Source organism: Spizellomyces punctatus (genome assembly GCF_000182565.1).
Source record: "Spizellomyces punctatus DAOM BR117 chromosome Unknown supercont1.1, whole genome shotgun sequence".
In the NCBI taxonomy this organism is placed as follows: Eukaryota; Fungi; Chytridiomycota; class Chytridiomycetes; order Spizellomycetales; family Spizellomycetaceae; genus Spizellomyces; species Spizellomyces punctatus.
Genome location: NW_015971537.1, coordinates 1,123,638 through 1,147,332, shown reverse-complemented (window position 1 = coordinate 1,147,332; position 23,695 = coordinate 1,123,638). Strand labels below are relative to the sequence as shown.

General features: G+C 47.4%; 13 protein-coding genes across 13 annotated transcripts; 8 read left to right on the top strand and 5 right to left on the bottom strand.

Moving 5' to 3' along the window:
• Positions 1-46: 46 nt before the first annotated feature.
• Positions 47-920, top strand: SPPG_00431 (uncharacterized protein). The gene is made up of 4 exons (XM_016748757.1): positions 47-393; positions 461-565; positions 628-722; positions 788-920. The coding sequence occupies exons 1-4, from the start codon at positions 97-99 to the stop codon at positions 813-815; spliced, it is 525 nt and encodes a 174-aa protein (XP_016612764.1). The 5' UTR covers positions 47-96; the 3' UTR covers positions 816-920.
• On the bottom strand, positions 804-2,034 carry SPPG_00430 (uncharacterized protein). Its single transcript, XM_016748756.1, has 2 exons — positions 1,519-2,034; positions 804-1,453 (listed from the first exon to the last, which is right to left on the bottom strand). Exons 1-2 carry the CDS (start codon positions 1,921-1,923, stop codon positions 1,280-1,282), a joined length of 579 nt encoding a protein of 192 aa, XP_016612763.1. The 5' UTR covers positions 1,924-2,034; the 3' UTR covers positions 804-1,279.
• A 344-nt stretch (positions 2,035-2,378) lies between these two features.
• SPPG_08848 (uncharacterized protein) lies at positions 2,379-2,859 on the top strand. Its single transcript, XM_016756988.1, has one exon. It carries the CDS (start codon positions 2,410-2,412, stop codon positions 2,797-2,799), a length of 390 nt encoding a protein of 129 aa, XP_016612762.1. The 5' UTR covers positions 2,379-2,409; the 3' UTR covers positions 2,800-2,859.
• A 1,142-nt stretch (positions 2,860-4,001) lies between these two features.
• On the top strand, positions 4,002-5,663 carry SPPG_00429 (uncharacterized protein). Its single transcript, XM_016748755.1, has 5 exons — positions 4,002-4,252; positions 4,320-4,457; positions 4,526-4,871; positions 4,937-4,991; positions 5,057-5,663. Exons 1-5 carry the CDS (start codon positions 4,097-4,099, stop codon positions 5,481-5,483), a joined length of 1,122 nt encoding a protein of 373 aa, XP_016612761.1. The 5' UTR covers positions 4,002-4,096; the 3' UTR covers positions 5,484-5,663.
• A 243-nt stretch (positions 5,664-5,906) lies between these two features.
• Positions 5,907-6,316, top strand: SPPG_08847 (ribosomal protein L33; the record flags this gene model as incomplete). The annotated part of the gene is made up of 4 exons (XM_016756987.1): positions 5,907-5,971; positions 6,040-6,146; positions 6,215-6,241; positions 6,306-6,316. The coding sequence occupies 4 exons, from the start codon at positions 5,907-5,909 to the stop codon at positions 6,314-6,316; spliced, it is 210 nt and encodes a 69-aa protein (XP_016612760.1).
• A 39-nt stretch (positions 6,317-6,355) lies between these two features.
• On the bottom strand, positions 6,356-8,121 carry SPPG_00428 (glutathione S-transferase). Its single transcript, XM_016748754.1, has 3 exons — positions 7,497-8,121; positions 7,241-7,434; positions 6,356-7,185 (listed from the first exon to the last, which is right to left on the bottom strand). The coding sequence occupies exons 1-3, from the start codon at positions 7,989-7,991 to the stop codon at positions 6,555-6,557; spliced, it is 1,320 nt and encodes a 439-aa protein (XP_016612759.1). The 5' UTR covers positions 7,992-8,121; the 3' UTR covers positions 6,356-6,554.
• SPPG_08846 (uncharacterized protein) lies at positions 8,080-9,027 on the top strand. The gene is made up of 4 exons (XM_016756986.1): positions 8,080-8,259; positions 8,329-8,540; positions 8,604-8,714; positions 8,775-9,027. Exons 1-4 carry the CDS (start codon positions 8,110-8,112, stop codon positions 8,923-8,925), a joined length of 624 nt encoding a protein of 207 aa, XP_016612758.1. The 5' UTR covers positions 8,080-8,109; the 3' UTR covers positions 8,926-9,027.
• Positions 9,028-9,123: 96 nt separating this feature from the next.
• On the top strand, positions 9,124-10,257 carry SPPG_08845 (uncharacterized protein). Its single transcript, XM_016756985.1, has 3 exons — positions 9,124-9,320; positions 9,441-9,574; positions 9,678-10,257. Exons 1-3 carry the CDS (start codon positions 9,158-9,160, stop codon positions 9,819-9,821), a joined length of 441 nt encoding a protein of 146 aa, XP_016612757.1. The 5' UTR covers positions 9,124-9,157; the 3' UTR covers positions 9,822-10,257.
• SPPG_00426 (mitofusin) lies at positions 9,868-12,869 on the bottom strand. Its single transcript, XM_016748753.1, has 3 exons — positions 11,634-12,869; positions 10,552-11,578; positions 9,868-10,481 (listed from the first exon to the last, which is right to left on the bottom strand). Exons 1-3 carry the CDS (start codon positions 12,675-12,677, stop codon positions 10,141-10,143), a joined length of 2,412 nt encoding a protein of 803 aa, XP_016612756.1. The 5' UTR covers positions 12,678-12,869; the 3' UTR covers positions 9,868-10,140.
• Positions 12,870-13,896: 1,027 nt separating this feature from the next.
• SPPG_00425 (uncharacterized protein) lies at positions 13,897-17,833 on the bottom strand. Its single transcript, XM_016748752.1, has 16 exons — positions 17,517-17,833; positions 17,395-17,451; positions 17,095-17,324; positions 16,891-17,037; positions 16,770-16,823; positions 16,623-16,700; positions 16,546-16,561; positions 16,405-16,487; positions 16,292-16,346; positions 16,104-16,216; positions 15,659-16,041; positions 15,443-15,590; positions 14,658-15,382; positions 14,518-14,593; positions 14,433-14,448; positions 13,897-14,372 (listed from the first exon to the last, which is right to left on the bottom strand). The coding sequence occupies exons 3-16, from the start codon at positions 17,104-17,106 to the stop codon at positions 14,239-14,241; spliced, it is 2,040 nt and encodes a 679-aa protein (XP_016612755.1). The 5' UTR covers positions 17,107-17,324; positions 17,395-17,451; positions 17,517-17,833; the 3' UTR covers positions 13,897-14,238.
• Positions 17,834-17,953: 120 nt separating this feature from the next.
• Positions 17,954-20,259, top strand: SPPG_00424 (uncharacterized protein). Its single transcript, XM_016748751.1, has 11 exons — positions 17,954-18,026; positions 18,102-18,166; positions 18,232-18,687; positions 18,741-18,797; positions 18,857-18,927; positions 18,998-19,111; positions 19,168-19,242; positions 19,298-19,424; positions 19,476-19,578; positions 19,640-19,788; positions 19,859-20,259. The coding sequence occupies exons 3-11, from the start codon at positions 18,483-18,485 to the stop codon at positions 19,870-19,872; spliced, it is 915 nt and encodes a 304-aa protein (XP_016612754.1). The 5' UTR covers positions 17,954-18,026; positions 18,102-18,166; positions 18,232-18,482; the 3' UTR covers positions 19,873-20,259.
• A 104-nt stretch (positions 20,260-20,363) lies between these two features.
• Positions 20,364-21,744, top strand: SPPG_00423 (uncharacterized protein). Its single transcript, XM_016748750.1, has 6 exons — positions 20,364-20,396; positions 20,461-20,526; positions 20,585-20,667; positions 20,727-20,925; positions 20,991-21,399; positions 21,463-21,744. The coding sequence occupies exons 1-6, from the start codon at positions 20,378-20,380 to the stop codon at positions 21,542-21,544; spliced, it is 858 nt and encodes a 285-aa protein (XP_016612753.1). The 5' UTR covers positions 20,364-20,377; the 3' UTR covers positions 21,545-21,744.
• A 58-nt stretch (positions 21,745-21,802) lies between these two features.
• Positions 21,803-23,265, bottom strand: SPPG_00422 (uncharacterized protein). The gene is made up of 5 exons (XM_016748749.1): positions 23,103-23,265; positions 22,902-23,043; positions 22,671-22,832; positions 22,481-22,606; positions 21,803-22,416 (listed from the first exon to the last, which is right to left on the bottom strand). The coding sequence occupies exons 1-5, from the start codon at positions 23,211-23,213 to the stop codon at positions 21,854-21,856; spliced, it is 1,104 nt and encodes a 367-aa protein (XP_016612752.1). The 5' UTR covers positions 23,214-23,265; the 3' UTR covers positions 21,803-21,853.
• Between the last annotated feature and the right edge of the window lie 430 nt (positions 23,266-23,695).

The following is a 23,695-nucleotide window of genomic DNA, read 5'->3' as shown; positions in this document are numbered from 1 at the left end:
TTGCCATTGGCAACCACCTTGCAACGGCCTGCAAATGAATGGCAGCAAACACGGATTTCACTCTTGTCATCCCGCCAACTCCTTTCACATTTCTAAATGGCAACCCCCGCACGTTCAGCCGCCGCTCGCATTGACTGGGGTGCTCTAGGCACCAAGCTCAAGCCAGAAACTGTGGCGGCTATCAGCGCTTTCCGTCGTCGCCACACTGAGCTCACGAAGACCGTGACTGAACTTCGGGAACAAAGCGCCACTATTGACTTCGAAGCTTACCGCAAGGTGTTGAAGAACAAGAAGGTGGTCAACGATGCTGAGAAAAGTTTCAATGCCTTCACCCCTGCGACCTATGACCTTGGAGAACAGTTGAGGATTATTGAATCTGAGCAGGCCAAAGCTGTGAGTTGCGTGGTATCTTGGGAGTGAGTGTGGCCTCCTTTACTTAACATCCTTCGTGGAAAAAAAGGTTGCCGCGGCCCAACAGACTTCCAAGAAGGTGAACGCAGAGGTTTCGGAATTGCAGGAACTTTTGACCAACATCGAGACTGCTAGACCCGTTGACCAGCTTACGGTAAGCTTCGTCCCTGAACCTTACAAGATCCACAAGCTGACCATACTATCCTCATTATTAAGGTGGACGACGTCGCCAAAGCCTACCCTGAACTCGACAAGACCGTTGAAAAGATGGCCAAGCGTGGACAATGGAAGGTGCCAGGATACTACGAGAGGTTGGTCATCTTGCATCCTGACAGTGCACGCGGTTTCAGACATAACAAGATCTCCTTCACTATAGATTTGGAGAGTTCATCGTTGGTTTCTAGAAAAGAAGCACTATCGTACTGGACTTTTACGTGTTCCAATTCTATCTGGGAGAATAGGGACTACAATGTAGTGTCGGATAATTTACAAGAAAAATTCATTCCTCATCTTTGGTTTCAAAGTGCTGAAAGGTTGGCTGTGTATAACGTGCTTTAAAGAAGCATTTTTGAGGTACCAGGAAGCACGTCCGTAGCAAATCGTGTCGGTATCAGTCTGCTTGGTCCTAAGATGTACGGTTTCTTCGCTGAGGAAAGCAACTTACGATGTTCTACTTGGTAAGGTGCAGGGGGTTTCTGATGGCTCGGGTGGCCATGCAAAGGAGGTATGATACAGGCTATATCAAGCGGACATAGCTTCACCATCCAAAATAGACTGATTCGCAGATCTATAGCATGTTGCACATTTTGGGAGGTAGGTCGGCAAACCTTATCTTCTATTCCCGAGCATATCAATGCTCTACCAGACTTCAGCCTGCACCGATGGTACGCAAAACTGCGTCGGTGGAAACGATGCTGGCAAACTCGCCGATTAAACTTGCGAGCGCTAATTCGTGTACAAGCTCTGCGTCGTGCCTCTTTCCAGATGGCCCTACCCTGTCAAACGTAGCAGTGGCATCCTCTACCAGCAATACTTCAAACCCCTGAATTAGAGCCATTCCGTTAATAAATCGGGTTCAGGATGGCGGGACGGAGCTTGTGAACATACAAGATTTCCAGCCATTCGGGTGGTCGTAGAGACGCAGTGGTCGGTAGTCAGCCCGACAATGACCACATGGTTTGTCCTTAGATCCTCCCTTAGCTTTTTTTCTAGATCTGTACCAATGAATGCTGAATTGACCGTCTTGGTCAAAAGTAACTCGCCCGGCAATGGCGCAACCACTGGTTTGATAGCACACCCGGATTGAAACGGGCGAAGTGGAGACGTCGGGGAAGTGGAGGTATGCTGAACGTGAAGTACTGGACGGGACGTGGCCCGCCACGCTGAGAGCAGTCGTGACATATTCTCTTCAGCATGTGGGTTGTTGCGCTGTATTCCCCAGTGACTAATCTGATCGAAACCCTGTTGAACATCAATCAAAAGAAGAGCCGAGTTTGGCGGAACGTTTGCCATTTTTCAGAGCCTAGTGTTTGGCGAAGAACTACTCTAAAATCTGACGTTAACAGCGTTTAGAAGGAAGCAGAAATGCCGCCGATCACCGTTTGTCCCGCTAATAAGTTGCTCCCGCCGTGGAAGCTATAGATGGCTTAGTCAATGGCTTAGTCTGGTGATTTTCCAATTAGGTGATCGGACAGAGCTCCAGCTGGTCGACCCTTGAAACCCTCTAAACATTGCTCGGAGACAAGCGCCAAGGGTTTGCTCGCGGAGGCTAGGACCTTAAATCAGAAACCAAACAAATATACGAAACCTTGTTCTGCCAAGCGCCCTTTGACCTTCATACGATCAATCATCACGGTCTTGGCCCTGTTGGCGTTCGTTTGGCTGAGGCATTTGCCATGGATATGCCAAGCAGGAGCAATGTCCACAAGTTATAAAAACGTCAATTAAGTGCTCTGGCTCCCTTTATTCTAGCACGGTGTATATACAAAATCCTGAACAATGGACTCCGCTTCCACATATTGTTATACTTTGTCACGAGACTTTCTCCCAAAAGGCATTGACATTCTTCTTCCTCGACTATCCTGCACTGAGCGCTGCCGGAGTTCCCTTGTACTTAACGATTCATGCCAAGTATCCGCTGGGCTGCGATCATCGACGGTGAAGTCAATATGTATGGGCCTCGATCTGGAGGTGGATTTGGACATACCACCAGCGCCCTATTCTGAGCTTGCACGACGAACGTCGGTCAGAAATCGTGGCCTGACCACCATCAAGAAGTTCTTCAAAAACTTTGCTAGGAGAGCAGCATGCACGCAACGCAAGCGTGAAACCTTCAAGAAGTCATCGAGGAGGGGCAGTGACGATACCATTTGTAGTCCAATGTGTTAGCTTAGTAGAAGATAGCTATGATACCCCTGCTCCAGTTAAATACACCTGCAATCAACGAAATATCCTGCTGCATGAGGGCATGTGGGAGTCCACTATGTCCTCTTCATTTTTTCCTACCGTAAGGTTATCTTCACCCAAGAAACGGATCTTTACTCTAGCAAGGTGTCAGTGTTTGGGTTGGAAGTGACCTTCCGTCTTCGGTATCTAACGAGGTGATCAGCTCTAGCGCCAAGAATTGTGTTTTATTTTGAGCAGCACGGTCTGTTGAAATCGCCGTCCTTGTAGTTGGCAATTATCATTGTGGGAATTCATTTGTGCAAGTCCCTTCGTCCGCTGTCATTTTCCATAGTTAACATCCAACCAGACATTCCTAGCGAAACTTGGAAACTGAGACATGCACACTTTCCGGTATCGCTGCCGTCCCAAGTTCTCCGAACAAATCCAGCTGAACTATTCCCGATTATCTTGAAAAAGCAAACCAATCTACGGGACAATTTGCGGCCATGATCAAGGCAATACATTGACTGTCCGTTGCACATCTTCAATCATCATTGAGTTACGCTGCGAGACAGCGTGACAGTCTCGCTCCCGTATTCCTTCGCACATGGACGTCTGATAACTTATTTCTAGTCCTGAAGCTTGCGATTTTGAAACATTGAACGTCCCAATCGCGATGGAGCACAATCAAGTTGTCAAAGTATGTGATCTTACGCAGCGTCCCGCGCGCCGCACCCTTTTGAACTTCCCTTACTTTCTGGTCTCAAAAGAACCTTCAAGTACCCAGGAACTCAAGCCGTGATGGGCAAGCACCTTCGCCCGACATTTAGTCAGCGGAATTTGTCCTTCGCCCACGCCAGCTCTGTGGTATTTCCTGGCCAGAGCGGAACGATAGGCTCCAACCACCCACGGAGAATCATCTTGCTGAAGTACAACTTGGAGAGTCAGAGCGGACAGTACAGATCCATCCTGCTTCTCGCGAAACAGCACATGCATTCCTTGCACGCGGCATCCCACCAACTCGCTGTTCTAATATTATTGGCACTATCCACTGCGTGAGAATTAGTCGTCAGCAGTCAAGACTAGACATGCCTGTGGTTTCATTTGCAGACTGACACATCTGAGCTGTTCATTGTCAATAAACCGGATATCCGGTTCGAATGCTGATATTACCTCATTGATCGTCGGAAGGTACAAAAGCGCATGCCTAACCCGTCGAGCTCATCTACCTTGTCCCGCACTACCCGCTTTCCGCCAGGCTCAGACCTACTCACTCGTCTACAGCTTGTGCCCTAGATAAATGGCCTCTCTCAGAGCGATATGGGAGCGCCACGTGAAACCACGGGTAAAGCTATGGCGGGATAAGAGAGATCTTGGGCTGCTGGGCCTTGCCGTCGTTTATTTCATTATCTGTATATATCTAGTTGCAGTTGCAAACGCATTTGCGGACCGAAGGGTAGATAGCGGATTCTTTGATGCAAAGCACGACTGTGGTGACCCTTGTTAACTGCGTCCTATTGCAGAACACAAACACCAACAAACCTCCTGACCAGCGTTATGTGGCACCAGACCCGCTCCTGGATGCTACCAATCCATGGTACTATCGAGTACATTTACCGCAGAATCTTCCGGATACCTGTGTGCTGATTTCAGGAGTGTTGGTACTGATTGAAACACTCTCATATGGAACCTCCTCCATCCGTATTGACGATCATTTCTTGCAATTTAGATGGTTCTCTTTGCCATTACGCGAGGTGCAGCTGCCGTTACGCTCATACGTCGCGCTCTTTTCATTGTGGGGTCACTCTACTTGGGTCGTGTTCCTTACATGATGTTGACCAATCTTCCTGCTCCGTACATCTACTGCTTCACTCCGGTGGATTCAAACTTCGGGAAAGACACTTGGTTACTCTTCTCTGGAAGACGCGTAGATTGCGGGGATACATTCTATTCGGGACACACAATCGTGTTTGGGTCCTGTCTGATGATGTATTGGTACCATTGTCGCCACTACTGGATAACTATCCCTGTGGTATTATTCTGCATTTTTGGAATGTTGACTTTGGTTATGAGTTGTACGTCCTTGAAGGAATGCATTTGTATTTTGAATGCCACCCGCTAATGGTTTGTTTTAATGCAGCGTATCACTACACAATTGATGTCCTTGGGGCATTCGTTTTCACTTTCCTCTGCTGGTATGCATTTGGTATAATCTTAAAACCTATGTATCTTCTTTACTAATCTCAGCGTAAATACGCAGGTGGCTTTTTCACCTTGCTATAGAGGTGGACGAAATCGGCAATCATCGCTGGTGGGGCAAGGTAATCCGCTGGCTGGACTACGACGGACACAAGCTCATAGAGGCGAAAGAAGGGCGCAAAACACTGATGATGGCTGCCTCAGGAAGGGGTCCTATACATCCGGAGGAGACCCTTCCTACTCATGTAGAGCCGGGACAAGAGATGACCGAGCGAAGGGGCGGTGATATCGTCGAGGTGCCTCGAATGTCCTTGTCGGGTGTGTCAAGGGGTGACAGTCCGCGCCTTTCGGGTTCACTTAGAACTAGAGTGTCAAACGAACGGGTGTCAAACGCCTTGTCTGGACCGGTACAATCCGTCCGAAGACCCCCTGTGACGCAAGAAACGGTTGAGATTTTAATAGAGGAGATACATGTTTCCCCACCGTGATATGCGTCGATACCATATCTCTGTACTTCAGAGTATAATTCAATTATTTTGCCAGGACGCCTATTTGGATACGATTTATAGCTCTTTCTTCAAACTTTTATACAGTCTCTTCTCCGTTCTACACACAATATTACCTCCCATGCCAGCGGTTATTTTAGATGCACGCGGACGTTCTCTCCACTTGACCATAGAGTAGTAGACGTGGATACTGAGCTTGTGTTTGTAATGACACTTTCATGTTAAAATGACACAACCGATCAGCTTACGTTTGCCCACTGGTGGCTTGGAATGTGGCTTCCGAGATCGAAGCACGTGACAGTTTTGGTAACAGGTTAGGATCGCTGCCGTGTCCACTTGCAGCTTCACTGATACTCGAGATCACTCCAACGACGACAGTAAGTTTCCGCTGCCCGTTTTTGTCAAATGGTCTTTCGAAGTTCAAAACTTATGTTTGTTACTGTTTCAGTGGTGAAGAAGGCAAAGGCGAGGTAAGGAGTGCATTATGTTGCTGAGGTCCAAGTCGAAAGTCGTACGCAAACATTTCCTTCTCGACCAGAACCGTCGTCTTACGATTGCTCAGCTCAGCTGGCACCGGTTTCTTTTATACCACAACAAGAAGAAGAGCTCTACCGAAACTTCAATTAATGAAGTATGATCCGATAGGTAAGGCTAGAATAGTTTTCAACTCAAGGTCCCCTAACTCAATGCCAATCTTTGTTACATTCGGATAGTTAACAAGCACGTCCTATTTGTGGAAGGTGAGTGAACGGGTTTCTCAACACTGATTAGCTTGATTGATTACTCAGTTGTTTTATGGTATAGGCAAGAAGTAACCATCTGGATACATGTAATCGCTGTCAATGCAACGTTATTTATTGTAGTCATTCGGACTACATTTTCAATTTTTTATTCTATTTCTGTACCATCCGAATCGGATATCTGGGCTGCCGCTGCATGGTCTGATGAACTTAACATCTATGCTATGGTGCTCTGTCTAGAAAGATTCATAATGGCAAGATTCCATAATCGCTGAAACATAACCTTCTTGTAACGAACAATCAACGCTGTGCGTTACAAGCGCGGTGTCCCACCAGACACACCCTTCATTATCACCAGCGCTCCCTTTGCAGTTATGTCACATCGTTCCACGGCTTCTCGCAGATGCTCGAAACAATCCAACGCTTTCACTTTCTCCCCTCCAGATGTAAACTGCTCCAAGTCCCTCAAAAATTCTCGAACATCGTTCTTCCCCTCCTGGTTCAGCGAATTGAATGTATTTACTAATCGCTTCGCCATCCACACTGTATGAGTGAAGCTCTGCCGGCGACCCACAACCCAACCAAGCTCTTCATCCCACAATTTGAACTCAACCGTCCCCACCGAGCGGGGCACTTCCTTCGCATCTGGATGACGTGCAATCCATTCATGCAAGGCGTTCGCCGCAGTTATCACATAAGGTATAGTGTCACGGAAAATGGGCAGTAGCAAGGGAAATAGAGATGTTGGGATAGCGTCGTTTGGAAGCACAATGTGCTTCGCGGGGGCATTCTTGAATTGTATAGGCTCGTGCCTCTCCGAATGCTCAATTACATCAAGAGGGCGGGCAGGATGGCCACGCGATGGTAGAAAGCCCGCAGCCCTTTCAATGTAGTCAGCGACGGACGGGGCTGTTGTTTTTATGATCGTTCCTGGTATCGGATCTCTGCAGAAATCGGAGTTAGGGGTACGCAAACTCATTTGAGTAAGGGCAAACTAACCGGAGCAGATGCGCATATAAGGGTCCGGCCAGTGCACAATCAGCCAATGTCGCCCTCCCTCCCAAGAGGTAGTCATGCTTTCCAATATGTGCCTTGAGGTTGCGAACAAGCCGTTGAAACTGTCTCTCAATCGTCGGAATTGTCGTAGGTGTTACGCCCAGAATGGGTAACAATCCCGAGAAGCGACCTGACAACTATGTAGCAAAGCGTATCGGTACCTCATCCAAGCTGCGACTACGATCAAACTGAATGATACCTTCCGCCCAACGTCACATATTTCTTCCTCAGTCCCCCGAAGCCCGGAAGTTCTCCCAAACTCCCACTCGATGAACTTTCTTTGTTCGGGGAAGCTCCAGCGATAGTGCATGGCACACATGACCGCCCACTCATCCGCCCAAAGCTCCAACATATCTGTCACGAAACGTTGCTTGGGCTGATCTACAGGAGGACGCATCCACATTCCGCCGCAATTTTCTTCCAAAAGATCTGTGATGCATTTTGTATCGCCCCACACATGTCTACCGTCGGGCGATACCAGCACGGGTATCATCGCTATGCCAGTACGAGGGAGTATGACTTGAGCGTATACCTTGGCTGTGGGGAGCACCTCTTGAAAGGGCAGCCCTTTGTGGATAAGGTAGGAGCGAAGTTTTGCTGTGAAGAGGGATACATGACTTCCAACGAGGGTGTAGTGTGCGCCGGGCGTCGAAGGAACAGGTGAAATATGTGGTGGGAGAGGTGCTGCTTGCATCTTGTGTATTCGCAGGTAAGCGCTAGAATGGAGATGTGACCCGAAACTTGGTTTTGCGTGAGGTCATGACATTACCAGAACGCGTTTCTTGGGCTCAACCTTCCCGACTACAAAAACAATGGGATCTCCCGGACAAATGAATAACGAATCATCTATAACATCAGCATTATCCCCTATATGGGACACAAGCCAGCAACCGAGACCAGTGCAGTTACTTGGCCGCAGTGAGGATACCGACATTATCTTAACTGAGCAAATGGCAGAACAGGTGGAACAGTATTTTTTCTGGTGGGCGACGACGACGACAAAGACCTAGTTTGTTAAACTTGCTCAATAGATTCGTCCGCATCTTCCACCATTCCTTCGTGAATCCACGAAATGGGAGCTTCTATATGCCACAGACCAACACGGGATTAGTCTCGCGACGCTCTTTCGATTGGTAACTGGGCCGGCACTATTGGTGTTGGAAGACACACACGGGAGAATAATGGGCGCATTCGCAAGCGAAACACTAGGAATGAGGAAGGGTTATTATGGGAATGGCTCTTCGTAAGTTCTTGCGTGTGAGCCCCCGCGGATACGATAATCAATTCATATGTCTCGCATACCAAGATTTCTCTGGAGGTTGAATGAGCGCGACAACGTTACCGTATATCTGTCTACCGGCAAGAACGATTACTACATTCTTAGCGAAACAGGTGCTAGTGTTGCTTTTGGTGGAGGGTGAGTAGCTCTTTTGGTAGCTTGTTGGCTCTTTTAATGCAGCTGATCTTGCTTCTGCAGGACTGGGGCTTTTGGACTGTGGCTTGACGATCAACTCCAACGGGGACATACCTCGACATGTACCACGTACGACAATGAGCCCCTTACGGGTACAGCTTATGGTTCAGATTTCGAGTGTGTGGGGGTGCAAGTTTGGGGTTTCCAATGGTGACCTTTGTGTGCTGGACTTTTTACGTTCCAGTGGCCAACATAGACTGAATATAGATATCTTTAAATGCTGATACGTCAATAATATACCCATGTGCAGAAGATAGCGATCGTCCACTTGTTGATGGTCTGTCAGCCTGTGGTTTCAAGATTGGTGTTCGTGGGGAGTCCCTAGTCACCGCTCATAGCAACGCGGTTTGACAAATGGACATTGCACTGTGCAAGATCGTTGAACGATGCTCTCTCGTGTCTTCAACCTTCCAAAGCACGCTCTCTTCACACGCACAATGTCCAGCCTCACTCACGTCAGCACTGAGAACGCTCCAAAGGCTATCGGGCCCTATTCTCAGGCGATCGTCGCCAATGGGTTTGTTTTCACAGCTGGGCAGATTCCTTTCGGTAAGGTTTGAGTAAGCCAGCTTCCATACTGCCCCCGCTTTCTTGGGCATGGATAGGACGTCCATTCCATTCGTTCCATCGTAGTGCATAACGCGTTCATCTTGTACTCATCTAATATAGATCCCAAGTCGATGGAATGCGTTGCTGGTGGCATCCAGGAGCAAACTCGTCAGGCGTTGACCAATTTGAAAGCGGTTTTGGAGGCAGCCGATTCTTCGTTAGATAAGGTAGTGAAAACTACTGTTTTCCTCAAGGTAAGATTAAGAAGTCTTCTCTCGTAGAATAGGGTTTGGAGGAGTGGTCACTCGTTTCGTCCGTGAGGCCTTGCTTGACCCCTTTTTCAATTGATTCGACAAGGACATGAATGATTTTGCAAAGATGAATGAGGTTTATGCTGAGATCTTTGGCTCCGCGCGACCCGCCCGTTCTGCTGTCCAAGCTGCTCGCTTACCAAGAGATGTGTTGGTCGAAATAGAAGCTGTGGGGCTCGTTGGTAAATAGATGAGTTAGATCATTTGATTCAAAACGTGTATTCGAGCCACTTCAATCGGTCTGTATAGTTAGCCACGGTCATAGCCGTCTTTGAGTTAAGAAAGGTTGATATTCAACTTGGAATTCGGATGACTACTCCCACTACATGCTTTGTACGTAAAATGATGAGTGCAGAAAATGTGGAATTTCGACACTCATCCCCCAAAAAAAAGTCCACGAGAGACTGCCTGTCGCTCCCTCTATGGTGCCTATCTGATATATGAAAAAGTGCTGACTTGCAAACTAGGCTCACACGCCACGCCTACCTACAACCGTCCGGTCTCCGCATTTACACGACCATCTTCTCCTCCAAATCAATCGCATCTACCTCCCGCACCAACTCAGCTGCTCGATATGCCATATCATCGTAGAAGGCTTTATCTGCTCGAGCAAGCTCGATACTTCGCATCTGATTTTCTCTCTTCCGTTGATTTTCTGTTAGAATCCTTTGGAACTGGTTTTGGAACTCCCAGATGGCAAGACGGAGGACACGTCGGGTGCCTTTTGCGACGCGATCGACATTGCTTTCCACAAAACCGACTTCGGTAAAATGCTCCCGCATCTTCCTGACGACTTTGCGTTCGACGCTGTTTTTCATGTCAGAAAGAACATAGAGGAAGATCCCTATGCCTAGATGCATTCAATAGTGCACGATCAGCGCATTGAGCATTATGATCAAACAAAGAATCGAACCACATACCTGCAATAGTCAGTCCAGCAAATGCTAATCTCCCTGTGCTCGCTCCACTCATTCCAGCCCTCCACATTTGTGTCGCCATACGCTTATATCCAACAAGCCCTCCAATAATCAGACCCAAACTTGGTACATACTCCTTGGCCAACTCTGCTTTATCTATGTGGTCAAAGAATTCTGCGACGTCCATCGGAACAATCTTCGCAACTGACCCGTTTCCAGCCAGTGCCTTAGAACCTGGTGCGCTACCAACGTCCCCTTCGAAGGCACCGGTGACGACATCAACGTCGATAGACGGTGGGACACTCATACATGTCGCAGCCACACTTTCAATGTCCTTCAAACAGGAAATTGCCTTATCCCGTGCGAACTCTTCGCAACGCCGTACACGCAATGCAGCGATGCTGTAGACTCTATTCCGAAGATCACGTGCATACTGCCACACATAAAGCGGCCCATTCCATTCCACATGCTCGGTAAACGCATCCAAGTGATCTGTAAACTGAGCTAGCTGTTGCTGTGCGTGCTGTTGAACAAGAAGTCCGGTCTCGTCGATGGTTTTATCAATATCGTCCAAAACTTGTTCTTTTATTTGTACCATTCGATCATACGCAGGGGCGCTGTCCTTCATATCTTTCATGATTTGCGTAGCAGTATTGGCTGAAGCCAAGCTGTTGTACTGTGATATATCCATGACATCCGACAATAGGTTGTGGAGATATATCTTCGCAGGCGCAAGTTTGGAACGTGCGCGCTTTTCGAGGATGAAGGAACGAAGGGCCTCTTCCATTTTATGGAAATCTGGGACCATTGTTCCAGCAGCGTCTGCTCCTTCCGGATGATGGAGGCATTCCTTGGCGCTCACAAAGTGGACAAGATTATCTGCATCGTCGTAAGTCGCTGGGGAAATCTGCCGAATCTGTTCAAGGATATCTCTCCGGCATCGATCCTTCCTTCGGATTTGATCGAAACGGTTAACGACAATGAATATATATGCCTTCTCCTTCCCAGCTGTGGTCAAGAAATCACGTCCCTGAAAGCTCAACATCATTCGGGTGTACTAGCAGGTCAATGATATGATGACTTACAGAAAGCGTAAAGTGATTCTCAGCATTAACAACAAAGACAATCACGTCAATCTCCTCTTGTTGCGAGAATAACGCCGTTGTTTTGATGGAGTCAATGTTCAAACCAGGCGAATCGATTAGACTGATATCCACAACCCCATTATGCAGCAAGCTGTGTGTCTTTGCGCGGCGGTCTCGACAATATATCCTCAGCAACTCGTAGTCCTCCTCATTGTCTTCGACAACATGTCTGAGATTCCGGAAATCAAAGCGCTCGAACGTTGTTGGATCCGATCGATCATATTTGATGGGGTCACGAATTCCATGCACTTCTTCAACGCCGTCGTTCTGGTCCGCATCCACCACTTCAGCAAACAAGGCAGTGCAAGGCTGCTGATCATCCGGAACAATCTCTCGTCGAAGAACGGCATTGACAAATGTACTCTTCCCAGCGTTCAGGTCACCGGTGACAAGGACTCTCGATCGTGTGTCCGAGATTCGCGCATTCAACCGGTCCAAGTGTTGTCTGCACTCAATTATTTTACTCTCCAAGAGCTGCGAAATAAGACTATGATCATCTGAATCAATTTGAGAGGCAGGACCTTTAAAGCTGTACGACTTCAGGTCCAGCTGGAGAACACGGAGTCCTTGTGTGACCGAGTCTGTCGGGGGCTCTGCTGCGACGGGAATGGGGGAAGCAGGAGGCTGCGAATCGTCCTCTGTTGATGATGTGCGGCGGGTAGGGGGTTTGGAACCAAACGCCTTGCGAAGAGCACCAGATGGATATCGGAGTGTATGCGATACAGTTCCTGTCGGACCGACGAGATCTCTCAAGACACCTTTTGTTCCCGCGATTAGTGTCAATAGACGAGTTCGTTTCTCCGCAAAGATAGCCTGGGAATGCTCTCCTCCATATCCCGAGTCAACACCAAATCCATTGGTTGTCGAGAAGCTTTTTGCCGAGTCTGTCTTCAGGAATTGCGGCTCGTGAGTTGCCTGCTTGGTTGTGGTAGCCTCAGGAGTATCACTGGGTGCCGGCTCGGGAGTAACATAGACTTGACTCATGGTCACCAGCGCAATTCGAGCTTCAACTTGACCGATGGCTCCTGTTTTCAACAAAGGCACTAATGTCGATATTTCCTTATTCGCCAATCTCCTTCGCAAAAGCGGCGAAATAAAAGTTGGTTTGTGAACCAGAGGATTCCTATCGAAATGCTAGTAAATTGCTTGTCGCTACCTGCCCAAAAACAAAATTCACACGCCGCCTTAACTTCTTTTCGCTTTCGTAGGTAATGGCAAAGTTTTGATGAATGTTGGCACAGTCATGATATGTTCTGTCACGTGTGTGATTACGCATGACTTTAAACGATGTAGGGGTTTGAAAGCACTCTTGACTTCCGCGCATCACATTAGGCGGTCGTTTTCTGGTTGCAAACATTAGCATCACTTAAGTGCCAGTTCAACAAGGGAGGGTAAACATTCATCTTAAGTCCTTACGCGGGAGTTCAGAATTGTCGATACTCGTCGACGCAGATACCCACTGAGATTGTGTTGTTTTGGCATCCCATTTTTATTTGCATAAACAGTCCATCCTTTGGACAATTAGAGCTCCCTGTATTCATGCTGCAACATGTCGTGCGTTTTCATATTTGATCAGGCTTTTAGAAGAGAGGTGACCGAACACCGCCAAAGTGAACTCTGTATGTCAAAAGCCAGGGTTGCACCGGCACAGAAGTAGGGAAAATATGGGTATATGCATGGCCTCTGCGCTCCAATTTTCACAGTTATCTACGTGTCTTGTACTTTTGGGCAACTGTCACAGAGTCTTCTGTTCATGTGGACACTCTTCAATTTAATCGTTAATTTCCTAGTTGAAAGTGTGTTTGATGGTACCAAGGGAGCTGGTTGTAGTGCAGAGCAGGATGAAGTCTTGGCTTCCACTCCTTTGAATTTATTGTGGACGGAATCTGGAGTCACAATCACAGAGGTCATATCTCATCTGCCATCCTCTGACGCAGCAACTTAAGAACTCGACCGGAACAAAACCGTGCGAGAGCTCAATCCATTGTCTTTCTGCATTACTGGCATCCTAGTATTACAGGACTGCTAAACTCTTTAAGTCGTTCAGGCTTTGTTCAAGCTGTGCCGTTGCGCTTGCAGTCGAAGGCACCCTGAGGCAGACGGCAACCGCATCCTCAAAGCCGTGGCCGAAGGGGATGTCATCATCTAAAGTTGTTGACGCCTGTGTCTACAATTCATAATTCACTTACGGCACACATCCAGATCCTTTATGAATAGTAATTGTGAACTATATACACAGGGTGGTTATGTTTGTGAACAAGTAAAACTTGCTTCTATAATTTACTTTGTACGTGCAGGAATCGGGCAATGAGTAGTTTCGCAGGCAGGAGCCCATTGAGGAGATTGTCAGTCTTTCAGATACATGGTCATGTTTCTCTTACTCTCCCAACATGCCATGGGTAAAGGTGTCCACGGAGCAAACGTTACTGAAACTTGTAGTAGACATGCGTCATACGTTGATAAACAGGTCCATCTGGATGGTGTACGCACGGGAACTTATCCCCACAACCATGGTTCTGCCGCTGGTTTTATGTTGCGTACAGGGCTATCCAGTGCGTTTTCTCCAGGCATCCCATCTTATGCTTCGCTTATTCATCCCGATCCCGTTCTTTGAACGCCTAATTGTCCGCATCACTTTCCCAATATGTGCAATGGGAACCATTGTTGGCCGGCCGTGAGCTAAACGGTTTTAGTGGACAGAGTTAAAAGGATAAATATTTGCTTTGCAAAAAGACGTACCACACTGGAAAGGGAACTGAATAGTAATTGGCACAGTAATCAGCCAGAATAGTCTACTTTACAGGAATGCCACTAACACACATACCTTGCATTTGATGAGTTTGTTGATCAGCTTCGTGCAGTCCGCTTTTGTCAATGGATCCCCAAACATGATGGCCGATCTGAGGATAAAGAGTTGAAGACGTCAGACAGAAAGCAATTGCCATGAGTACATACGAGTCCTACCTGCAAGCCTTGGAATTTAATATTTCCAAGATACCTCTCGGGCACTTGCTTCCCAATCCTCCACGTTCCGCTCCTTCTTCAAGCCAATACAAATGCTGTCTTATCAAGTCCCTGACCACACCAGGATCAACGACACACCGATCCGCAATCAACCGTGGTAGGCGATCAACTTCAATACGAACAGTTGCATCAGGTTTCGCCAGCGCCTGTTCACGTTTGTTGGCGCCACCCTCGAGATCAGGACATGAGAAGAAGATGCCCCATCGTTTGTATCGAGAGTGATGGCGAAGGGCAGCTTGTGCTTCTCGCGCTTGCATAGTAGTCCGACAAGGTGGATCCAGCTTCATGACATCAACGATACATTCTCCTTCATCACCATTATCATTCCCAACATTATCGTCCGATCCCCCCGCTTGATGTAACTCTGCAAGCAAAGCCTCCAAACGCACCCGCTCATCCGCGGCGTGCTGGTCAATAATCACCAAAAGATCGGTATCTGATGAGGCCTGGGCCAGCTTCCCGGCGATAAATTTGTTGTCCACCTGCGCTATGACCCGGAGTTGGTCTAAACTACCCTTGCTGATGTTTTCCACAATTTCTTCTGTGGGCAGTCCGTTAAACGTTTGGTTTGCCTTCTGAGCAAACGAGCGTGCGTGGCTCTCACTAGGGAGAGTGAACGAGGGTAGTTGCCTTTCCGTGCGTTTGAAAACAGGATTATTCCATTTCTGAAATGTGGCAATTGATTAGAGAATGCGAAAATAAAGCCAACCCTCGAGGTAACTTACTCGAAGTGAATCATCCATCCGTAAATTGTTTAATGTACTGTTTGCCGTACTGTTGAGACGCCGCACTCGCAAACTTCGTTTGTCAACGCGATTGTTCTCGCTCTGCATAGAGGGGCCTTTTGCGTTCTGGCCAGGTAAAGAACGGTATCTACGAATTGATTGATAGATTATCTCCAATGACAAGGGTTCCGCTCTGTTGGCAACATAAAAACATACGAGTTGCCAGTTCTTCTATCGATCCAGTATTTTCCTTGCGTGGTTGGGTTGCTCCAGACGCTGAACTCCCCTCCCACTGAATTGTCTTCAAATTGTTCCCCTTCGAACACCGGACGTGGAGTATTTAGCGACACGGAGGTGCTTTGTAGCTCTTCTAATGAAAATGCGTTGGCGCTTTTGATAGGTAAAGCATGCTCAAACGCGAGTGTTCTGTTGATCCTTTCCACGTTTGGCGAGCACATTTCACTTGATGACTCGTCCGACTCCATATCAGATGTCTGACCCATCACTGACGTCCCTTCAGCAGCATCGTTAAGAAAATTATGTTCTATCAAGAATTCGGTCACGGCATCCTCGACCAAAGTTAGAACTGTGTCCCATTCCTGAAAACAATGGTCACTCACTAGCCGCGCAATGTTAGATAGAAGAAACACTATCTGCTTGCCTGAAACTCCACAATGCTCTTCCCGGGATCTAAAAGGAGGTCGCAGGTGTTTGGTGGACATTTCAGCTTCAAGAAGAAAATTGGGTACTTTTCCACTGTTTTCGTGCTGTACTCTGCCAGCAAACAAGGTGGATGGTGTGATTCTTAATATTGCCACCCTCTGCATTCCTGGAAGGGTTGCGACATACTCTTTTTTGTGGGCGAGGTTTTGTCTAGGGCCAAGCAGACCGATTCATCCTCTTCCTAGCAGTTCAGCCTCCGTAAGATGCCGATGATGTAAAGTCGTAACCTGTTGTCTCACCTGCATACCAAAGCTGCTTTTTGCTATAGTGCTGTTGATGAGCTTATGTAAAGGGTTTGGCGCCATGAAATGCTCGTTGATATCTAACGGCAAGCATGTAAGAAAATATCATGGTGCTGTAATTGGAAGACAGAATCCTACAAAGGTACTGATGATACTGAAATAGGGATGGGAGGTCAGACAGAGTGACACGACCGGCATTTGGCTATCAGTTGTACCTTGGAGGGGAAACCTTTCAAAGAAATGAAACCATCTAGAACGTATCCATGTCTGCTTTTGTTAATGGATATTAAATCCTACCACAGAAAACAACCATCCTTAATGGTTCCGCAAATACTTTGTATGCAAGAGAATATACCATATACCTGTGAGACGGATATCCCAAAAAGCTGTCTGAAAATGGATATAGCGCAGTTTGCCTGCTTGTAAGGCTGTTTAATCATTGGGCGCTAATCACATCCTATATTGAACTACGCTGCCTCCAACCTTGTGGGTAGCGAGCAGTTTCACATCCTTGCTTTGATCAATTAATGTGAGAGTCAGGTAAGGACGTGCCAGGGCAATCCGTTCCAAAGCCCGCTTGATTCCTTCGATAGAATTTTCCTCCAGCAGCCTTTTTCGGCGAACAGGGTACTACGGTCCATTGATGTCAAGCTCGTAATGCTCATTAGACGAAAGAGTACGGGCTACCTTGTAGAACATGTCTCTGACGATAACCGTAGTTCCCCGCCTTCGTCCAACCGAAGCAGGCCCAAAATATATCTGACTTCCTCCCTAGGTGTTCATTCGTCAAAATGCCTCGTCCTCTTCACACATTTGTTGGCGTAAAATAGGTACCTTCAAGGTTAAAGAATAGGTTTGTAGGTAATTGCTCCTGCTAACGATTTCCAGTCGGGATATCTCTGCTATACTTGCCAACGCTGCATTTTGCATTTCATGTTACTAGATAAGGGACTAGACACCCTCTGAATTCTGCGTCGATGCACCAACCTTCTCCTCGAAAGCCGTAAGTGCGATCTCCATCCTCATTTCCAGCCTTCGATGTGACTTTGAATACAGTGAGCAAAAAAATGTGGGCGTCTGCAGTGTGCCTAGCCTAGCAGGGCCCATACCATAGCGCTGCCCAATCAACTTAAACCCTTCAGGATTGATCCCCAGGCCATTATCTGTTACTTGAAGGGACGCTGCCGTTGGGTCAACGAGGACTTCCACCACAGTTGCCGCACCGTCAAGGGCATTGTGAACCAGTTCGACTACGCATTGTGCCATAGACCCAATGACCACACCTGATCGTAGTCGCCTGACAGCATCTTCTGGTAGCCTTTGGATGGACATATTTGCTCAGACCTCTGAGAACTAATGTTATGAAAGAGGGCCACTATAGGCCATCAACAGAGGTAGTGACATAAGGCAGAGTAACCAGCGTGGGATGACCCGCCCCGGAATCAAAGGCTTTGGGAAGACGATTGTGGGAAGAGTGCACTCAATGGTTGCTATAGCAATGAATATGGCACAGTTGTCCTGTCGTCTCTTGCAAGCGACTTTACAAACCTTTTCCACTTTGCCAAGTCCTCTACTATGGGGCTCTTTATGCGGGCGGTTGCCAAGGACAGGGCAAGAAGGTATAGTACGATGCATTCGATCAAGGAGTCCTAGAAACTCTCCCTATAGGCTGTATCCTCACGGATTTGCGATAGTTGGACGGTAATAATAGCGACAACCCCTGTCATGATCTACCTTACCTATGCAATGTATAAGAGGGGTAAGAATACCAAGTGTGGAAGTGCAGCGGATCTGATATCTGAACGTTTTGTTGCACCTTTGCAGTTGTATTGGGCCAAGGGCCAGCCCCTCGACCTATGATAGATCATGAGCGCAGGGAGGACTTAGGGGAGGGCGTGGAACGACGATAAGCATAGTGTATTAATGATTGGGATATATGATTTTTGGGACAGCCCACTAAATGTGACGACCTGGAAACAAACCGCAGCATCCCCCATTATTTGCAATTCTTGCAACTTGTTTCCGTATCTTGTTTACGTTCTGTGTGGCTTAGCCCGAACCGGTTGTCTGCATGCATGGACCCATCTCCAGACATTGATGTGCAAAGCAAACACACAATGCCAACGTCAGTCGAAAGTCAAATACCGTCTGCTACTCGCCAGACAGAAGAACCGCCTGTGGAAAGGCCTGGGACATCGATATCAGTCCCGCCAGAGTCCACTACTCCGACCGTTCTCCGCATTAAGCGGAAACGAAATGCAGATCCAATCGATGCGCTAAGTCAGTTTGAGACTGGCACTTCCACTTGGATGGCACTAATACGGGTCCTTTAGTCATTGCAAACGAGGAGGCTGAGCGGCAGGGCAAGAAGGCGAGGATGGGGACTGGGGGTAGGACGAATCCATTCGTCGTAAAACAACACAAACTGACGGCTGCTCTTTGCCCATAGATATCTCCAGAATCTTCACACTTGCAGATACTGTTGAGAACCAAGACATTGAAGACGCGGGCCGATTGCGAGTGAGTTTAATTGCCTCTGTCGACTTGGATGTTTTAGGGTGTGGTAGGCCCGACTTACGCCAATAGCTAGGTCACATTGGATCGTTTGCGAGCGTCACGTAGCGGTAAACAGTCATTGAAAACAATGACTCAATGGGACAGGAGTCCTGAGGGACGTAGGAAAGATCTGGTTGAGAACCAAAGTGTAGGTCCACCCGCTTTATGTGATTGGCAAGTCGCTCATAATCTGCCTGCTTCCAGGTAGAAAACAAAGCCGCTCGGTTTAAGGTTCTCAGAAATCGGCGTCAGTTTTCGGATGATGCGCTCCCATATAATGTATGCCCTCCCTAAACTCTTGTACATGTAGCGGTACGCTAACCGACGGGCATAGTTGCTGGATGTTGCAGAGGAAGGAGAACACGACTCTACCGGGTCATATATGTCACAAAAGAAACCCCCATTGTCTGACGATGATATTATATCTGACTTAATGCCGATGGTGCGAGAATATCTTCGAGGTAAGACGTCCAGTGCGGATGCCCAATTCCACTCTCCTTATCCTTCTTCAGTAACAGAGGGTGACGAGAAAGTAAAAGAGGATGAGTATGTTTGGGACCTCTACTACCTCGACAATTCCGCTAAGCCCGCGCCGAATGCCAAGGTTGCTGAGTTGTAAGTAACCCGACCTGACACGTACTATATCGTAGATCAAAATTGATTGGACCACGGATAGAACTTGGGAGCAGGACGATGATGTTTTCGTAGCGGACGATGATGATTCGTCTGATTATCTTGACGATGACGAGGACTCTAATGCCGAGGATTATTGGGCGAATGATTATCCTGATGCCGGCAGCGATGATAGCCTAGACGATCCTTACGGTGAGTCGCATTGAATTGATGTTTGGTCCTGAAATTAAAACCAAAATTTTACCTGACACTACTCTATAAGATCCCTATGTATGAAACATCGAGCTTATTTTCATTCGGGAATTTTAGCAAAGTATGCGTTTCCCTCGGCAGAAGCGCTGGTGCACCAAAGGGTTCAAAAATGATCTCCTGGTTCGACATATCAAGCAAATGGGGAACAGTTTCATGTAGCATGCTTCACTAGGACTGTGGATGTTGCTGGTGTTTCTATGGCATTCAGCTCATGTACCGAAAAGATGCACATAGTTTCGTACCCTAGTCTGTAGATCGACTGGATGCAGATTGGTGAAACTGAGATGTCTCTGAGTTATGGTAGTGCAATTGTTGACTTGTTCAATCACTACAGTATAAACAAGCCGTGAGATATAACGGTCAAAGTTAGGGCATCTTATTTGTTTAACCTCAAAGGGACTGGCAGTCGGCACTCGTTTTTCCACCGCTGAACTTGACGCGATCGGTGTCTGCTTAGGTCATCATCCATCACGTCCATTTACAACGTGCTGCTGTTTCGTGTCAGTTTGGTAACTAAAAGCTATCCATCATGACCACCATAGACGACGGTAAGTACTAGCTTAGAAACTTGTTAGCCAGCTGCAATCTTATCTTGCAAGCCGTGTCCCCCAGATGTCCCTCCTCTCGAGGACATGACCCAAGAGATCGAGCGGCTACATGCCATTCGTGGCATAAAGGGTAAGCACGCATTTCGGATGGAGAACGAACGGTTACCGTGTCTGAGCGTTCTTTCCAGATGTCAAAGCTGGTCAATTCAACAGTACTGGTACAACTTCAGTTCGTGGAAAAGACCCGGTGATGATGAACCACCAAACACAGGTAACATCCAATTTCGCCATTTGGCAGCTCTGTGGATGAGGCTAAGTTCGTATAGATAGAGTGCATACAGCGGACTAAAGAAGGGATTTTTGAATGGGGGAAATGCAGCCAGAAAAGCGCCGGCGAAAACAACGAAATCAGCAAAACCCGCCGCGGATATTCCCCTCATCAAACCGAAACAGTCACCGACCGATAATCTCCGCATTGACGAAGTGCAAGCAGCCATGAGATCGCAGATGTCGTTATTGGACAGACAAGGTAATCTCATATTGCCACAGTGACTACCGTGAAGTGTTCTCATCAGTAGGGTATCTTCTTTTCAGAGTGGCTAACACCGGAATTTCTCGAGAAAATCGAACGAAATCCAGTTCTCACTCGTGCACTCACTGACCCTGTATTCCAGAAAGCTGCTACTGAATTATCACGCGACCCGCAGGCTGCATTCAAGAAGTATGCAGCAACACGGCCGGATCTTATGGTTGCTCTCCGGGAATTTGCCGGCCTTCTTGGGGATGCCTTGGGGGGTTTGGCTGACGAGCAGGAAGGACAGAAAGTGAAGGAGAGGGGAAAGGAAGGCGCCTCGGGCTTCCAGATTCCAGATGAATTGCCTGACCATGAGAAGGAGCTTGTGAAGCGGGTTATGGCGGACCCGGAGGTGCAAGAAGCTTTACGAGATCCGAGCATACAAAAGATTTTGATGGAAGCGCAAAAACATCCGCCAAGTCTTGCCAAGTAAGCTTCCTTATTTCGCAAGTGAACGTCGTGAATGCATAGTCATGGTGCTTTCCCCTACAGCGCGTTGAACACAGCAAATAAAGACATTCAGCGCAAAATAAGCTGTCTATTAAAATGCGGACTGTTACAGATTCAGCACTGATAGATGGATGTCCCATCTTCATTTCATAGTTATTGATCTATGTCCCGCACGCAATGTACTTATAGCTTTGTAACTTTGATTTCTGGATGATGCTCACATTGGTAATAACACACCAGGTAATCCAACGATAGCAAAAATGTAGGGACCTCCAAACCAGATCGTTCCCTCATGGTACAGTCCATCCAACAATTCGATACAGAGGATCTGGAAGGCTGATCATGGATTCTGTTGAACTTAGCTGGAATTCTGGCTTATTTCCGTACGAGAAGCGGTTGAGAAAACGCAGACGGCAGTAATTCATAAATATTGCTATATACAAAATCCATCGTACGTCCCCACTGCTTGATAGGATATGCACTGCTGCTCTCCTCGAAACACCAACACGTAATCGTTCTCACCTCCAAGAAAGTAACCATGATCTTCTTCCCGCCATGATACTGGTGCATCCCGAAATCCCCACACCAGTATTGCAGCCCACGGCAAACCCTCCTTTTTCATGCAGTCTTTCACACTATCCTTTATTCGCACGATTTGATGAGTAGTGAGGTATCCTGTCCATCGTACGGATACAGTAGTACCCGGTTTGGATGGCTCGGGAGCCGAATAGACGGAGAAAAATGGGTCCACATTGTCACCAGCCTTTATTCTAGCTGCTCCACATGCAAGGAGCCCAAGCCATTCAAATAGGTTCAGAGCGTGATCTCGCCATATTTCGCCTTTCCGGTCATTCTGGTCATTGAGAAGATCCTCAAATGCAATGTCCCCAATTTGTGGTACCATAATGTTTTCGTGAGTTTGGCAGACTCCGTCGATGCATACTCGAGTTGCTTTCACATTCGGTGGGAAACTGATCTCAGATGACAACCGAGTCTCTGAGTTTCGATCAGGCGCGGACGTTAAAAAATGCACCCTTAACAAATAATGCTGTCTACCTACCAGTATCGGTAAAGGACATTAAAAAATCGTAAGTATCTGTGAGGGTATGTGTGAAGCACCACTTGACCCGCTCGTAAAGCTTTCCCTTTGGCTTGAACGCTGGCTGGGCAAGATCAATGTGTATGACTAGGGAAAGGGGCGTCAATCTTTCAATCACTACGTCCTAAAGATGCTTGAAGCCCTCGCTTACAATATCGATTGCCTTTATCACCGAATTTGCTCGGCCGTCCAACCAGCCCAAGTGTTTCATAAGTGTCCTTTTTTACACTCATCACCAATCTCCCAGAAGGTAACAACGCAAAAGTGTCATCTATATCAGCTTTCGCATTGCTTCTGAGGGCCGTGAAACCTCCTACGGGGTCAAAGTTAGACATTGTAAAGCTAGACTTGGTCGAGATTCAGTGACCATGCAGATGCGTACCTTTTCGAATGTAGTTATTAACAAAGTCGGGTTGAATGAAGAACGACAAGGGAACACTGGCTTTGTAGTAGAAGTATGATGCGTCGTCTTTTCGCAATTGCTCAGTAATGGTGGACGATTGTGAAGGGAATATGACTTGGACCTGTCTCCATGTTGGAAAATGCATTTCTGGGCTGACCAAAGTATAGCGAGTTCACTCACCGCATGATTGTAAGTGTGAGTTTCGCATATACCTGGTACCGGGTTGTTGTTCGTGGATAAAGCAATGTGCAGCCTTGTGGCCGGTTGGTCAAAGGTTGGGTAAACGGACATTCGACCACTACGGCAGAGATCAGGCGAGATCACCTTGCAAATAAATTCTTGCGATCGATGCTTTCGACGCGTTCAGATCCCCGTCGCTTATTGAACTTGGCTTCACTTATCTTAACGGCATTTCATATCGTCAGAGAGCACTGGATTGTAACAACATAAAAGGGGGGAGGGGGTTGGGAGAATGGTATACGGTACATGAGCTCCATACATTTACGATGGGTGGAGAGGCGATCTTTGTATCGCTCTTCTAATCACACTGAATGCATTGCTGGGACCCTTGCTGCGTTTAGCTCGTCCAAATGTATACGAGCAGTTCCAGATTCTATGTAATTTTGAACATTCTACGGGCATCGATGGCCCTTGCAGCACAGCGTTTGCTACTCCCAGTGAGAGAAATAGTGAGTTGCAAAAGCGCAGCGAAACAGCTGCTTATCTAATGCAACCGCGCCACAGTGCTTGACTGTCACACGCGTGCATGGAAG

Excerpts from the sequence above, each read along its gene's own strand:
- SPPG_00431 (XM_016748757.1), top strand. The coding sequence starts at position 97 with ATGGCAACCCCCGCACGTTCAGCCGCCGCTCGCATTGACTGGGGTGCT. Across the intron at positions 394-460 it reads AATCTGAGCAGGCCAAAGCT|GTTGCCGCGGCCCAACAGAC; the intron begins GTGAGTTGCGTG and ends GTGGAAAAAAAG. Across the intron at positions 566-627 it reads GACCCGTTGACCAGCTTACG|GTGGACGACGTCGCCAAAGC; the intron begins GTAAGCTTCGTC and ends CTCATTATTAAG.
- SPPG_00430 (XM_016748756.1), bottom strand. The coding sequence starts at position 1,923 with ATGGCAAACGTTCCGCCAAACTCGGCTCTTCTTTTGATTGATGTTCAA. Across the intron at positions 1,454-1,518 it reads CCCGAATGGCTGGAAATCTT|GGGTTTGAAGTATTGCTGGT; the intron begins GTATGTTCACAA and ends GCTCTAATTCAG.
- SPPG_08848 (XM_016756988.1), top strand. The coding sequence starts at position 2,410 with ATGGACTCCGCTTCCACATATTGTTATACTTTGTCACGAGACTTTCTC.
- SPPG_00429 (XM_016748755.1), top strand. The coding sequence starts at position 4,097 with ATGGCCTCTCTCAGAGCGATATGGGAGCGCCACGTGAAACCACGGGTA. Across the intron at positions 4,253-4,319 it reads ACGCATTTGCGGACCGAAGG|AACACAAACACCAACAAACC; the intron begins GTAGATAGCGGA and ends GTCCTATTGCAG. Across the intron at positions 4,872-4,936 it reads GTTGACTTTGGTTATGAGTT|CGTATCACTACACAATTGAT; the intron begins GTACGTCCTTGA and ends GTTTTAATGCAG.
- SPPG_00428 (XM_016748754.1), bottom strand. The coding sequence starts at position 7,991 with ATGCAAGCAGCACCTCTCCCACCACATATTTCACCTGTTCCTTCGACG. Across the intron at positions 7,435-7,496 it reads TATGTGACGTTGGGCGGAAG|TTGTCAGGTCGCTTCTCGGG; the intron begins GTATCATTCAGT and ends TTTGCTACATAG. Across the intron at positions 7,186-7,240 it reads TTATATGCGCATCTGCTCCG|AGATCCGATACCAGGAACGA; the intron begins GTTAGTTTGCCC and ends CGATTTCTGCAG.
- SPPG_08846 (XM_016756986.1), top strand. The coding sequence starts at position 8,110 with ATGGGATCTCCCGGACAAATGAATAACGAATCATCTATAACATCAGCA. Across the intron at positions 8,260-8,328 it reads CTGAGCAAATGGCAGAACAG|ATTCGTCCGCATCTTCCACC; the intron begins GTGGAACAGTAT and ends CTTGCTCAATAG. Across the intron at positions 8,715-8,774 it reads AGTGTTGCTTTTGGTGGAGG|GACTGGGGCTTTTGGACTGT; the intron begins GTGAGTAGCTCT and ends TTGCTTCTGCAG.
- SPPG_08845 (XM_016756985.1), top strand. The coding sequence starts at position 9,158 with ATGCTCTCTCGTGTCTTCAACCTTCCAAAGCACGCTCTCTTCACACGC. Across the intron at positions 9,321-9,440 it reads AGCTGGGCAGATTCCTTTCG|ATCCCAAGTCGATGGAATGC; the intron begins GTAAGGTTTGAG and ends CATCTAATATAG. Across the intron at positions 9,575-9,677 it reads AAACTACTGTTTTCCTCAAG|GACATGAATGATTTTGCAAA; the intron begins GTAAGATTAAGA and ends TGATTCGACAAG.
- SPPG_00426 (XM_016748753.1), bottom strand. The coding sequence starts at position 12,677 with ATGAGTCAAGTCTATGTTACTCCCGAGCCGGCACCCAGTGATACTCCT. Across the intron at positions 11,579-11,633 it reads AGAATCACTTTACGCTTTCT|GGACGTGATTTCTTGACCAC; the intron begins GTAAGTCATCAT and ends TTGAGCTTTCAG. Across the intron at positions 10,482-10,551 it reads TGCTGGACTGACTATTGCAG|GCATAGGGATCTTCCTCTAT; the intron begins GTATGTGGTTCG and ends GAATGCATCTAG.
- SPPG_00425 (XM_016748752.1), bottom strand. Across the intron at positions 16,824-16,890 it reads AACTGCTCGCTACCCACAAG|GCAAACTGCGCTATATCCAT; the intron begins GTTGGAGGCAGC and ends CCTTACAAGCAG. Across the intron at positions 16,701-16,769 it reads TTGGGATATCCGTCTCACAG|GATTTAATATCCATTAACAA; the intron begins GTATATGGTATA and ends TTTCTGTGGTAG.
- SPPG_00424 (XM_016748751.1), top strand. The coding sequence starts at position 18,483 with ATGGACCCATCTCCAGACATTGATGTGCAAAGCAAACACACAATGCCA. Across the intron at positions 18,928-18,997 it reads AAGACGCGGGCCGATTGCGA|GTCACATTGGATCGTTTGCG; the intron begins GTGAGTTTAATT and ends GCCAATAGCTAG. Across the intron at positions 19,425-19,475 it reads GGTGCGAGAATATCTTCGAG|TAACAGAGGGTGACGAGAAA; the intron begins GTAAGACGTCCA and ends ATCCTTCTTCAG.
- SPPG_00423 (XM_016748750.1), top strand. Across the intron at positions 20,926-20,990 it reads GTCGTTATTGGACAGACAAG|AGTGGCTAACACCGGAATTT; the intron begins GTAATCTCATAT and ends TCTTCTTTTCAG. Across the intron at positions 21,400-21,462 it reads CATCCGCCAAGTCTTGCCAA|CGCGTTGAACACAGCAAATA; the intron begins GTAAGCTTCCTT and ends TTTCCCCTACAG.
- SPPG_00422 (XM_016748749.1), bottom strand. The coding sequence starts at position 23,213 with ATGTCCGTTTACCCAACCTTTGACCAACCGGCCACAAGGCTGCACATT. Across the intron at positions 22,833-22,901 it reads TAATAACTACATTCGAAAAG|GAGGTTTCACGGCCCTCAGA; the intron begins GTACGCATCTGC and ends TTGACCCCGTAG. Across the intron at positions 22,607-22,670 it reads TGATAAAGGCAATCGATATT|TCATACACATTGATCTTGCC; the intron begins GTAAGCGAGGGC and ends CCCTTTCCCTAG.